Source organism: Babylonia areolata, chromosome 6 (assembly GCF_041734735.1).
Source record: "Babylonia areolata isolate BAREFJ2019XMU chromosome 6, ASM4173473v1, whole genome shotgun sequence".
Taxonomy (NCBI): Eukaryota; Metazoa; Mollusca; class Gastropoda; order Neogastropoda; family Buccinidae; genus Babylonia; species Babylonia areolata.
This window is the reverse complement of record NC_134881.1, coordinates 10,978,346-10,990,845: the sequence shown is the minus strand read 5'-3', so window position 1 is coordinate 10,990,845 and position 12,500 is coordinate 10,978,346. Positions and strand designations below refer to the sequence as shown.

Here is a 12,500-nt window from a genome sequence, read left to right as displayed (position 1 = left end):
GCAGGGTCTCACCAGATCCAGAGACTGGGGTGGAGATGTCGAACCTGGCATTCAACAACCTGTGAAAGAGATGCTTTTTGGTTTCGGTGTCTTTCGGGTGCCATGAAGCTGCCTAGTATCTCGTAATCCGACAATGTTATTTTGAAGGTCGTCCGATTATCACGGAAGTGAACAGGCGTTAAGTCAAGTGCTGTACTAACAGCAAAGTGGGAGATGATCAATGGTTTCTCTGTTACATTTACAATAGGAACTCATTTTCAGCTTAGCCTTTTGTGAAGGACTATGATTCAAACTAGGATGGCAAGATTGTACTGGCTCTTAGTGCTGCAGCCTTGAGGGCCAGTTGGCCTTTGGGAACCATCCCAACACCGATCGTCCTAAAAGTAAAACCCTCTTGGTCGAGAGAGTGGGGGTGAAACTTGAGCAAGACACTCTCCACTTTTATCAAATTCTAGCCCAGATAGTCGGGACAGCAGTTGCCTCCTCTGCTGTTCTGATTGACATAGTCGAACGCGACTGACTATCATACATACTATTACAACAGTTACAACTAATACAACAACAACAACAAATACTACGACTACTACTACTACTACTGTGCTGCTTCTGTAGCTCCTCCTTCTCCTCCTACAACTACTACTACTACTATTACTACTACTACTAAGAGTTGAAGAGACGGTTTGGGGACTCCATTTGAAGTCTACCGAATACGTGATAAACCTTTGTTTTTAGAATGATACTTTGACAGACTGGGGTGAAGTAGAAATATCGTATCTGGCAATCCCACAATATCTGTAGATAACAGTACAAAGATTGGGCGTGGGAATAACGAATCTCTTACTGAGCCTTCTTCGAGGAGAAAGTTTGGTGACTGAAGATATTGAACCCGGAATCACGTGATCGGAATGTCTTTGAAGGGGTGATTTGCTGGCTGGAATCAGAGAAGTGTATCAAGCCTCGTAAACAGCGGGGTCCTTGAAGATGACGAGTAAGGAGACTTGAGTAACATGTTCTATTGCTTCTTCGGTGTGACGGAAGGCTTATTTTGTGCCCATATCATATTTATCTTTCTGAGGCTTGGCGAGGTTTTATTGGGTGGGTGTGGGGGGGAGGTTCATTGCTTGTTTTGTTTTGTTGTTGTTGGTTTTCGTTGTAATACTTTCATTTAACGACTGTTCAGACAATTATTATGTGATTATTATTATTATTATTATCATTATTATTGCTGTTTCATGAGATATATTTGGTGACGTGTCTTCAGACCTACAGTGGTCTGCCGTGTGTGGTGTGTCGACTGACCTGTAAACCAAAGTGAATCGAAATGAAGAATGGGAGTGCTCGACTCCATGATTAACCGGTCTGTGAGAATGAGAGTTTTTTTGTTGATTGCCAGGTATCAAAAAAACCACCATGACGAACCAAGTCTTCGGAGAGAGAGCTTAGTGGTCGCACAACAGTGGAAGAAGCATCGGCTATAGTGAACCACAGTCTTTAATGATATTTCTACCCTATCAAAACCCTCATGGCCGAGAGAGTGGGGATGTACGTTGGGCAAGACACTCTCCACTATAATTAAATTCTAGCCCGGATAAGTCCGGGACAGCAGTTGTTTCCTCTGCTGCTCTGATGGTGATAGTCGGACACGACTGACTATCATACCGTATCAAAGGGTGCCACGTCAGAACAATGACTGAGTGTGTGAACCAATTGTCGGGACGTCAGTTAATGACAAAGTTTGGCTGGTGACACAGGTTACTTAAATTCACAGCTCGCGTCATTTTGTTGATGCGAGATTTTCGTTTGTGGTCTTCTAGTGATCGATTTCAGTTTTGAATCCCTTTGGGGGGAGTCGGGGGGGGGGAGGGGCGGCGGGGGGCTGGGGGGGGGTCACCCGTTGTATGATACAGTGCGAAGTATATCGCTGTACATTATCTGTGTCTTGAACCTGAGATGGCCTTGGATGATAAAGCTACGGACTGCGGTGCGATTGGAAAGTGTCGAGGTTTATTCCAGAAAACACACCACAGCGGTATAGGCATGCATGGAGAAAATGAAACCAGAAGGCAAATAAAACATTAGTTCTCTAAAGACAGCGTGGAAGAAATCACTGCTCTAAAATCAGCTGGATAGCTCATTGGCCAGGACAGCTGAAGCCAACTGGACGCCATATTGTTACTCGTGTCCGGCCGTCAGTCTGTTGAGAAGTCGTCTGCTAACTGGTGGTAGTTTCAGAACTGTAATCGTGTATCTTCGATGAAATCGTGTTATGCTTGCCCCCCAAACATGCCAAATGTTGTGTCTTGATTGATATCTGCCAATGGTTTATTTACCAAAGTTATAACAGGAAAACAGTGCAGTGACACGTAGCGCAAACTCACTGTGGAGGCACACACAGGAATGTCAGCTTAACTAACGCCACGAGCGAGTGAAAGCTTGCCGTGTAGCAATCATCGTAGCCAGCTGAGCGCTCGGCTACATATAATATGATTCAAAGATTCAAAGAAATGTAATCCTTTTGCCCCTTTTGGGGTGTGGAGGATACAATAACAATACATACTCATTGAATCACAACTTCAGTCCAACGATGTCTCCGAAACACGCAAAAACGCACACCCACGCACGCACACACACGCCCTAACGATAATGATTTGCAACAAAACAAATCAAACTCAAACATACTGACAAGTATGTTTTAGATGTAAGAAAAGTTACACACCCTTTCTAAGTTTTATGAATGTACTTTGATTGACAAATAGTAAAGAGTGGTAACTCTCCATTCACAAGGTACACAACTTCAAGTCAGTGCTGCTTACGCTATCGATTCTCTTTCTCTTTTTTTTCTTCTTTTTTTTTAAAACTTTTTTCTCCTTTCTTTTTTTTCTTTTTTCTTTTTTTTTGCACCATCCGGCACACAGTTTTGAAATGTTTGGTTACAGCAGTAGTGTTATAGGCCTTACCTTTTTGCTGTTGTCTAAGGAGCTTTTAGTCGCATGATGAAGTAATTTTTTTTATTAATTTATTCATTCATGCTGTTTTGTTTTCAGAGTGTTCTTGTTAACTGTTACGTGTTTACCTTTATGTTGTTGTTTGGGTGTATGTGTTTTTTTCTGTTGTAAAGTAATTTACCACTGTTTTCATAAAAAGAAAACCCGCTGACTTGCAGAGACTGTGACTTGAAAGAAGTGCTCAAACACTCTTCTTCTTCTTCTCTCTCTTCAATTTTCTCAAAAGGCGAGTGTGTTTGCATATGGGAGATCAGATTTGCATATCTATTTATATTCTGCGATTTCTTTTTGTTGCAAAATATGGTGTACTTATTATAGTTCACAACCCCTTCAAATGGGGCTTTGGCCTTACTGAATAAAATTCTGATTCTCTGTCTCTGTCTCTGTCTCAGTGTGTGTGTGTGTGTGTGTGTGTGTGTGTGTGTGTGTGTGTTGACATGAACATTTTACGCCACAGCCGAATCTATGAATCCATGATCGTGTTCCCCTGTGAGATGATGGAAGTATTTCAGTACAGCTAGCATCCCCCCAACTTCTGGAAAAGCCATGCTTGAAATTATTTCCAATTCCTCTTTTCCGATTGCTCTCTGCCTCTTTCTTCTTCTTCTTCTTCTTCTTCTTTTCTTTCTTCCTTCACTAGTGTCTGCTTTGTCTTCCCAATCGATTCCTTTCGCCTGTTTTTTTGTTCTACCATGCCTTGATACTTGGTTGTTGTTGTTTTTTGTTGTTTTTAGAGGAGGTGCAAGGTAATGTGTGTGTGTGTGTGTGTGTGTGTGTGTGTGTGTTGGAGCTCATGTACGTTTATATGTATTTGACTGTGCTTTCATATCTGTGAAACTGCATGTTTGGTGCATTTCTGTTGTGCATGTGTGGGTGTGTGTGTGAATGTGTGTCTTCATGTTTTACATTTATTCGCTTATTTATCACCATTGTTGTCTTTTTTTGTGTCTTTTTTTTATTATCATTTTATTAGTATTACTATCATTATTACTACTACCTTTTTCTATATTATAATTATTATTCATTTATTTATTTATTTATGTAATCTTTTTTTCTTTCTTTTTTTTCTTTTTTCTCAAGGCCTGACTAAGCGCGTTGGGTTACGCTGCTGGTCAGGCATCTGCTTGGCAGATGTGGTGTAGCGTATATGGTTTGTCCGAACGCAGTGACGCCTCCTTGAGCAACTGAAACTGAAAACTGAAACTGTTTTTTGTTGTTGTTGTTGTTGTTGTTGTTGTTTTGGGGGGTTTCCTCTCTCTCTCTCTCTCTCTCTCTCTTCAGCAGTATGACGCAGTATACTTTCTGTGCTGGCTTGCTCTGGTGATTGGATGGTGATGTCTATAAACACTTGGATGGGCACTAGCTGTTGATTCTGTAGTGCTGTTTGGCATTTGACAAATTTTTGTGTATGTGTCTTTGAAGTATTTTGTACTTATCTATTATTAGTAGTATCATTATCATCATCATTGTTGTTATTATTATTATCATCATCATCATCACCAACATTATTATTATTATTATTATCATCATTATTATTATTAATATAATGTTAGGAGGATATAAGCAGGAGGATTAACGTACTCAGCACAGCCAAGTCTTATTCTCACATTTTATTAAGAGCTTTATGTTAAAGGAAATACCTTTGTCATGAACTGTGTTGTATATTCAGCAGGTTTTATATTCCGGTGTCAGTGATTTTTGTGTGTTTAACGCTATTGCATCGTTTTTAGTTGGGCAGTCCTGACATACAGACCTGTGTGATCGGCAGTACTTACTGTCAGCAACAATTTTGTGTGGTCGTGTTACGTTTGAACCTACCCTTATTTTCATTTTTCTATTTATTTATTTATTTATTTATTTATGTGGCCATGTTTAGTTTGTACCTACCCCCATTTTCATTTTTCTATTTATTTATTTATTTATGTGGCCATGTTTAGTTTGAACCTACCCCCATTTTCATTTTTCTATTCATTTATTCATTTTTTTGTGGCCATGGTTAGTTTGAACCTACCCTCATTTTCATTTTTTTTTTTTTATATATCTGTTTGCATTATGTAGGTATACCCATTATTGTTCCATCGTGTATTTGAGCTTGTCCATTCTTAGAATTGAAAGATGTTGATGAAACGATAGTGCTCTTTTTTTCATCATGATCATCTTTTTTTTTTGCTTTTCTTTTTCTTTCTTTTTTTTTTCTTTTTTTTTTTAACAGTGACTGCTGGTTTATTGATGGTCACGGCCGATTTTTTTTTTTTTTTTTTTTTTTTTTTTTTAATTATTATTGTTTCGGTGGTTTGGTTCGTCATTTATATGTTTGACTGCTTGTTGCCGTATCTGTTCTTCTGTTTGTTTTCATTCATTTGTTGTTGTTGTTCTTGTATAATACCCCTCCCCTCACCCCCACACCCACTTCGCCGTCGGACGCTGGAGGGTCTTTCTGCTATATAGTATGAATAAAGCACGTACCCTATGCGCCGGCCCTTCTGGAAATTCTGTGCCTACAGGTTTTCCTCTTTTTCGAACTGCCCTCTTCGCTTCTTTCGTATTTTTCTTTTTTACATTATTGTCTGTCTGCTTCAGATCTGACAGTCTATTCACCTTTCCTTTTCGTGTTTTTTGTTTGTTTGTTTGTTTGTTGTTTTTTTCCTAACAAGCCTTGACACTTTCTTCTCTCTCTCTATCTCTCTTTCTCTCTCTCTCTCTCTCTGTGTGTGTGTGTGTGTGTGTGTGTGTGTGTGTGTGCTACACAGTCTGTGATGTACTACTACTATATGTGTTGTTTTGCTCTAGCGATTTAGGTAGTGTGATATTGTCAACACTTGTAAGCACTATATAGCTGTCCGTTAAATAGTGTTATTTGTTTATATGACATTTTATGTATTTTTGTTGGGCTTTGAAGTTGTTGGGAGTTTTTGGGGGTTTTTGTTGTTTTTTTTAATCTGGGGATGATAAATTAAGTGAAAGGGCTAATGCCCTCAGCGCAGCCTAGTTATAATTATAGTTATAATTATTCGTCTTTAAAAGCTTCATGGTTAAGATAATAATTATATCGTGAGCCATTGTGGTTTTCTTGTTTGTTTGTTTGTTTGTTTATTGTTGTTGTTTTGTTTGGTTTGTTTTTGTTTTTTATTGTGTGCGTGGGTGTGTGTGTGGGGGGGGGGGGGTAGGGGGGCCGGTGTGTGTGTGTGTGGGGGGGGGGTGTTCAGTTGTAACAAGTGTTTTGTGTTGAACGCAGGGTTCAACGTTTCATTAAGTTGGGCAGTCCTGCCGATATGGCCTTGTGCGTTCGGCCTTACGGTAAGCAACAATATAAAACTGTTTTGTATTGAAATATTCTCGTTTTATGGGGTTAATCATAGACAGTGTTTGTTCTTGTGTGTGTGTTGTCGTTGTCGTTGTTGTTGTATTTTCTTTCTTTCTTCTTTTTTCATCGCAAAAAATATATATATAATTATTCAATGGATTTTCACTGAAGTGAAACCTGCCGAGATATGCTGACATATTGTTGTGGGTTTTTTTTTTTTTTGTGTGTGTTTGGTAAATGCTATTTCATTAATTAGCCAATAGTATCAACAGATCAAGAGATGAATGTTATTATTTCTTTTTGTTTGTTTTCCCAGTCGGAGAAATGCTTCATCGGAATATGAACGAAAACGTCTTCATACACTATCGAAGGGAAACCAGCTAGTACTTCTTGCGCTATATCACCTTTTATCTCCCTTGGATTTTCTCTGCCAATACGTCTTCCGCTCTTCGTCCCAAAAGAATAACTGATTTTATTAATAACGAAAAGAACCCCAATACAATGTAACATTTGCGCTTAAGGCCAAATATGTAACTCATGGCGCGCCGGCTCAAAAAGGATGTGAATCACACAGTTCATTATTGTAATAAGAAACTTCGATTTGTGGCACTGAGTGAGGAAAAAAAAAAAAAAAAAACGAAAAAAAAAAAAAAAAAAGAGTGTAATGTGACAGGTTCCTCAGATAATTATGAACACATAGGACCTTGCGTACAAAATATTCCTCGTAGCATATTTTGCCCCATCTGATTATACTTTGTGAATAGCGTGTAGTGTTCGTGTGTCTGTGTTTTGGGGGTTGTTTTTGTTGTTGTTGTTTGGTTTTTGTTGTTGTTGTTGTTTGAGACAAACCTGTCAACTGAGTCGGTATACTGATTTTGGGGATCATGATCAGTACTGAATGACGCTGAAAAATGTTCGTTCTGTCGGATCAAAAGATCAGTGCAGGTGTGGTGAGTGAAAAGTGTGATAAAAAGGTATGAATAAACGTTTGCTGATTTACCAGTCTTATCGTGTTTATCTGTTGCTCAATCTGTCTGTCTGTGTCTGTTTCAGTCTCTGTTTGCTCTCTCTCTCTCTCTCTCTCTCTCTCTCTCTGTCTCTGTCTCTCTGTCTGTCTGTCTGTCTGCATCTCTCCATTTTAAACGGAATGGAACACTGACATGACGGAGAGATCATTTTTGGCCAAAGTTGAACCTACATCACAGAGACTGAAACAGAAAACAAGACCAAAATCAAAATAAATGAAATAAAATAATATATATATATATATATATATATATATATATATATATGAAGAGGAGAGGAACAACAACAGGTCGCTTTACAATACGGCTACACAAGACTAAGCACGTGCGCGCGTGGCTGTCACCGCGAACGATACGATGGACACAACTATTGCAGGATACGAAGCAATGATAATGTACTGACACATTTTAGAAATATCAAAAATGATCCAAGAAAAATAAATATATATGCATTTATGTGTGTGTATATATATATATATATATATATATATATATATATATATCACGTACTTTATATCATCGTGTACAGAAAGCAACCACCCATCTCTGTTGATAGATAAATCAAGAAATGAGCGAAAAAGTGACAAATAAAAGGCAAAGGAAATTTATCCTTCTTAAGTAGTAGTAGCAATGGGCCCAACCCACCCACCCCCAGGATGACTAGATGGTCCTCGTCGATCCCGACGGACGAACCACACACAGCAATGGGCCCGTTGCCGGAAGGAAACAAAACACGTCCAAACGCTTCGGCGACAATTGCTCAAGCCAGACACACACACACACACACACACAGATAGAGAGAGAGAGAGAGAGAGAGAGAGAGAGAGAGAGAGCTTTATCAGCTGGGCCGGGCCCGCTGGAGGTGGTGGAGTCCTGTGTGCTCCCAGTCGTTCTTTAGTTTAGCGTCTTTTAGAAAAAGTATTGTCTATTAGACAATTAAAAAAAAAATAATAATAACGAAACATGGAGTGGGTGGGGAATGAGAAGTCAGGATAATACAGAAAAGGTTAAAAAAAAAAAATAAAAAAAAAAAAAAAACTACTAAGAAATGCATAACTACTAACATGAAATTAGCTTTAACAGTAAAAATTTCAATAATGATGATAATAACTAAAACCATTAATACAATTATGAAGTACATTAAAGGAATGTAGAAATAGGGCTATGAACTAATGCCTTTGAAAGTTCTACTAAAAGAACCTCGTGAGAAATAACTTCCCAAAAATCATCTGCAGAATAGTTACTCTATAGGAAACACTTAATTGGGCAAGAAATTACGTAACTGCAGACAGTGAAAGACAGTATGATGCAAGCCGAACTGCTTACCACAAATGCATATAACATTTTTACTACATTTTGTCTTCAGCGCGTCAAGTTTTATATAGAAGAAAGTAAAGTTTATTAATCTTGTATAGCATGCTGATGAATTCGGTATTTTTTCTTTGATAACATGTTCGGGGAGTAATGTCCCTTCTGTTTTCAAAACTTTGCCTTCCATCGTTTATGAAATCGACCCCATGCTGTTTTTTCTAAGATAGTGTATGCTTCTTTCACGGAAAGTCGGACATGTATTTTTGTCGATTTTTCTGAATCTTGTGCTCCTCTTTTAGCTGCTTTATCGACAGTTTCATTGCCATAAATGCCCACATGAGAAGGCACCCAACAAAAACTGACATCAGTACCTTTAATCCTCAATGTACCAAATGATTTGCCTCAATAACTAAGTCAGGTCTTGTTTCAAGGCTAAATGATTATAGAGCATAAAGTACTGTAGCAATTTTGTCATCAAGAACAGATCCATCTGTAAATATATGGAGATGATTCTGGTATTTTTCTGCTATGTGTATTCTGGCAGTACTCGTCGTGATAATGGTGTTTTCTTCCTTTTTTGTTTCAGAATAATTAATATCAAAATCTGCTTTCAACATTTCCCAAAAAGGAATAGGAGTATAAGATGGTTTTACAGCTAACTCTTTCATGTTAACACCAGATTCTTTTAACAAGTTTGAAACATAAGTTGCAACTGTTTCTTGTGATGAAATAGCTTTAGCTCTTTTAGGAAAATCAATGTCAGATCTTACTGTCAGTTCATCAGCAATGAAATTTTCTGTCACAGAAGTGTATCTTACAGCGAATTTTGCTGTTGCTAACTCACGATGCTCATTCAAAGGAATAATTCTGGCTGTTTTGTATGTTTCCTGGTTGGATGCATGAGAGGGCACACCGAGGGCAATTTTGATAGCCTTACAGTCTACACTTTGAATCTTTTGTAACAGATATTTAGGTACACTGAAAAGTATTTCTTGTGCATACGTTAACTTACATCTTACAAGAGCCATGGAAAGATGAATCAATGTTTTTGTATCCATTCCTCAAGGTGAGCGGCTTAGAATTTTCATAAAATTGATACTTTTCCTTGCTTTTGTTAAGATGTAATCAAAGTGAATGTTCCACGTCAGTTTTGAAGTAAGATAAACACCTAAAATCTTCACCACCTGTTTATGATCAATGACGTCACCAAGTAATTCAAAAATTGGCATGCTAGATGGTTTACCACCTCAATTAAACAACATCATACATGTTTTTTTCTGTCGACAAGGCTAGACCATTTTCAAAGATATTGTTACCAAGGTTGCCAAGATCAGATTGATACAAACGCTGTATGTAATTCTGTGCTCTTTGTGGGGTTGACTTTTTTAGAGTGACACCCATCCACATACAAATGTCATCAGCATACTGTACTATAACTACACGATTTGACAATACCTTTGGGAGATCCTGAATAAGAATATTAAAAAGTATATAGGGGCTATAACTGAGCCCTGTGGAATTCCCATGTCAAGTTTATGTGGCAAAGAATAATGTGTTCCCGCCCTTGTTTGGATAGTTCTATTAGATAAAAAGCCTTTTACATACCCATAGAGATTACCAGATATTCCGACTGATTTCAGTTTGTATAGCAGACGTTTCTGCCACACCTGATCGTAGGCTTTTTTAACATCAAAAAATGTTGCTAAGACACTTTTTCTGCGGGAAAACTGACGTTTTATTTCAGTTGTAATTTTTACTAGGTGTTCGACCGTTGATTTCCTTTTCTAAAACCTGCCTGGTTCACTGGAAGGATATTGTATTTTTCACAGTAAGTTATTTTTCTCAGCAGGACTATTTTTTCCATTAGTTTACTGACATGCGAGGTCAAAGCAATAGGTCTATAGCTATTTTTATTACGTTTAGGTTTTCCTGCTTTTGGAACTGGGACCACTATCGATCTTTTCCATATCTGTGGTACACTTCCAGATATCCAACATTTCTGATATATTTTGTGAAGGAAAATGATACATTATTTTTTTTTTTCTGGGATGTTTTTCATCATCTCATTTGATATTGCATCGGGAAGCTATTGCGGTTTGTAGCTCTTCATATGTAACAGGAGAATTAAACCACACGTCATTATGCGGAGTCGGATCACTGTATAAAGGACTGTGTTTTCTTCTATGTGTCTGTGTGTCTTACACTCGGGTATTAGACCTTCATTTTTACTATTTTGCGCAACTGAACATTTCAACAAAGATTTCTGCCTTTTCCTTATCTGATAGAAAATTGTTTTGTGAGTCGTTTGATATTGGGCAACTTGGTAACTTGATTCCATTTTTCATTTGTTTCATTTTTGTCCAAAGTTTATGAAAGTCTTTATTATCTGAAGTTTCTTTTTGGTAATTAACAGCCTTTTCACACCAGACATTGCCTGAACGGTCACCCGACTTCACACCCTTTACTTTTGGAATCGACATATCAGCTGCTGATAGAACAACTTCTGTAAAATTTGAATGCACTACATCTACGGTCTGATTGTCAAGTTTTTTCAAAATCTTGAGAGGAAAGAATGTTTTGAATTAAATCCCAATTTGCACTGAATCTTATAGTTATATTTTGGTAGGCCTACAATGTCAACGGTATCATTATCAGTCAGGCTGATTATCATCATCACCTATTTTAATGATGATAGGCACATGGTCGCTTCCCAAAGTGTCTTTATGTGTTTCCCAGGTACGTGATGGAACTAGCTCTGGGGATATTAGAAGCAGGTCAATTGCTGTTGGGTTTGTGTTAAGAAACGTCAGGAATTCTAATAACACTACCATCATTCAAACGATATAAGGGGCTGTCAATAATAATTTATTTTCAATTAAGCGATTGCTTAATTGTTACAGTTGTGCAGTTCTTTTTCCCAGAATGGAGAGTGGGCGTTGAAATCACCCGCTATTACCCATTTGCCGTAATTATCATGAAAACCCGTAAATTTTGAGACCTAAAATGGATTGGAATTTACAAGTCTGAAATTACACTTGAGAAAATTAGTATTCAAGATGAATAATTATTATCAGAATGAAATACCCACAACTAGAAACAGTCAGATCTTGAATTTGCTGAAATCATGGACAAATCTGCAAGCAATTGTCACATTTCTGAGGAGATCTAATTCCAGTGTTCTGTGTGTGTGTGTGTGTGTGTGTGTGTGTGTGTTTTTGTCTGTGTGTGTGTGCGTGTGCGTGTGTGTGTGTGTGTGTGTGTGTGTGTGTGTGTGTGTGTGTGTGTTTACAGGGGTTGAGTAGGGGTGGTGTTGTCGATGCCAGAGCAATGCATGAATGGTCTTGCCACGGGAGGAAACTCGTCCTCCAAGAGGGACGAAAGAAGGAAAGAGTTATGTACCTGCTGAATCATTCTTCATCAAAGGAAAAAACGAGAAACTGAAAACAACATCCTGGGGTAACAAAACAAGGATTTAGTCATCAGTTTTGCTCATAGTGCAACTGAATAGAAGCCTTGGCGAACTGGACATAAGTCAACAGGAGGCTGTAATAATCGGTAAATTGATCCTTTGCAAATTTATATCGTGCTTCATTCTGCAACCCTGATTGAAGCAAAGTGTGCATCCCTCATCACGACCACGTACATCGATCCACAGACTCTTTAGCTCCACAAAACCTTAGAGTGAGTTAAGTGTATACAAAGTACGATAGTTGGTGGGGTTTTTTTGTGTTTTGTGTGTGTGTGTGCTTGTTTGTTGTTTTTGTTTTTTGTTGGTTTTTTTTTTTTTCGTACAGACACACATTACTTCCCCCCTCCCCCATCTTCCCCCGCCCAACTACCCCTCCCACTCACCTC

The 12,500-nt window shown here is 38.2% G+C and overlaps 2 protein-coding genes across 4 annotated transcripts in view; both read left to right on the top strand.

Moving 5' to 3' along the window:
- The window catches only part of LOC143283229 (uncharacterized), a 17,344-nt gene extending 17,279 nt beyond the window's left edge, over positions 1 to 65 (top strand). Inside the window, exon 5 of the mRNA XM_076589404.1 lies at positions 1 to 65. This exon is cut by the window's left edge and continues 788 nt beyond it. Coding sequence (XP_076445519.1) covers positions 1 to 65 — 65 coding nt within the window.
- A 12,006-nt stretch (positions 66 to 12,071) lies between these two features.
- LOC143283283 (8-oxo-dGDP phosphatase NUDT18-like) overlaps positions 12,072 to 12,500 on the top strand; it is a 23,248-nt gene continuing 22,819 nt past the window's right edge. For 2 of the 3 annotated variants that reach the window (XM_076589468.1, XM_076589466.1), the window contains exon 1: positions 12,083 to 12,326. The gene's annotated coding sequence lies outside the window, so the exon portion shown is untranslated. Of the gene's footprint in view, positions 12,327 to 12,500 lie in introns of all 3 variants that reach the window. The other variant, XM_076589467.1, reaches the window with a different exon arrangement.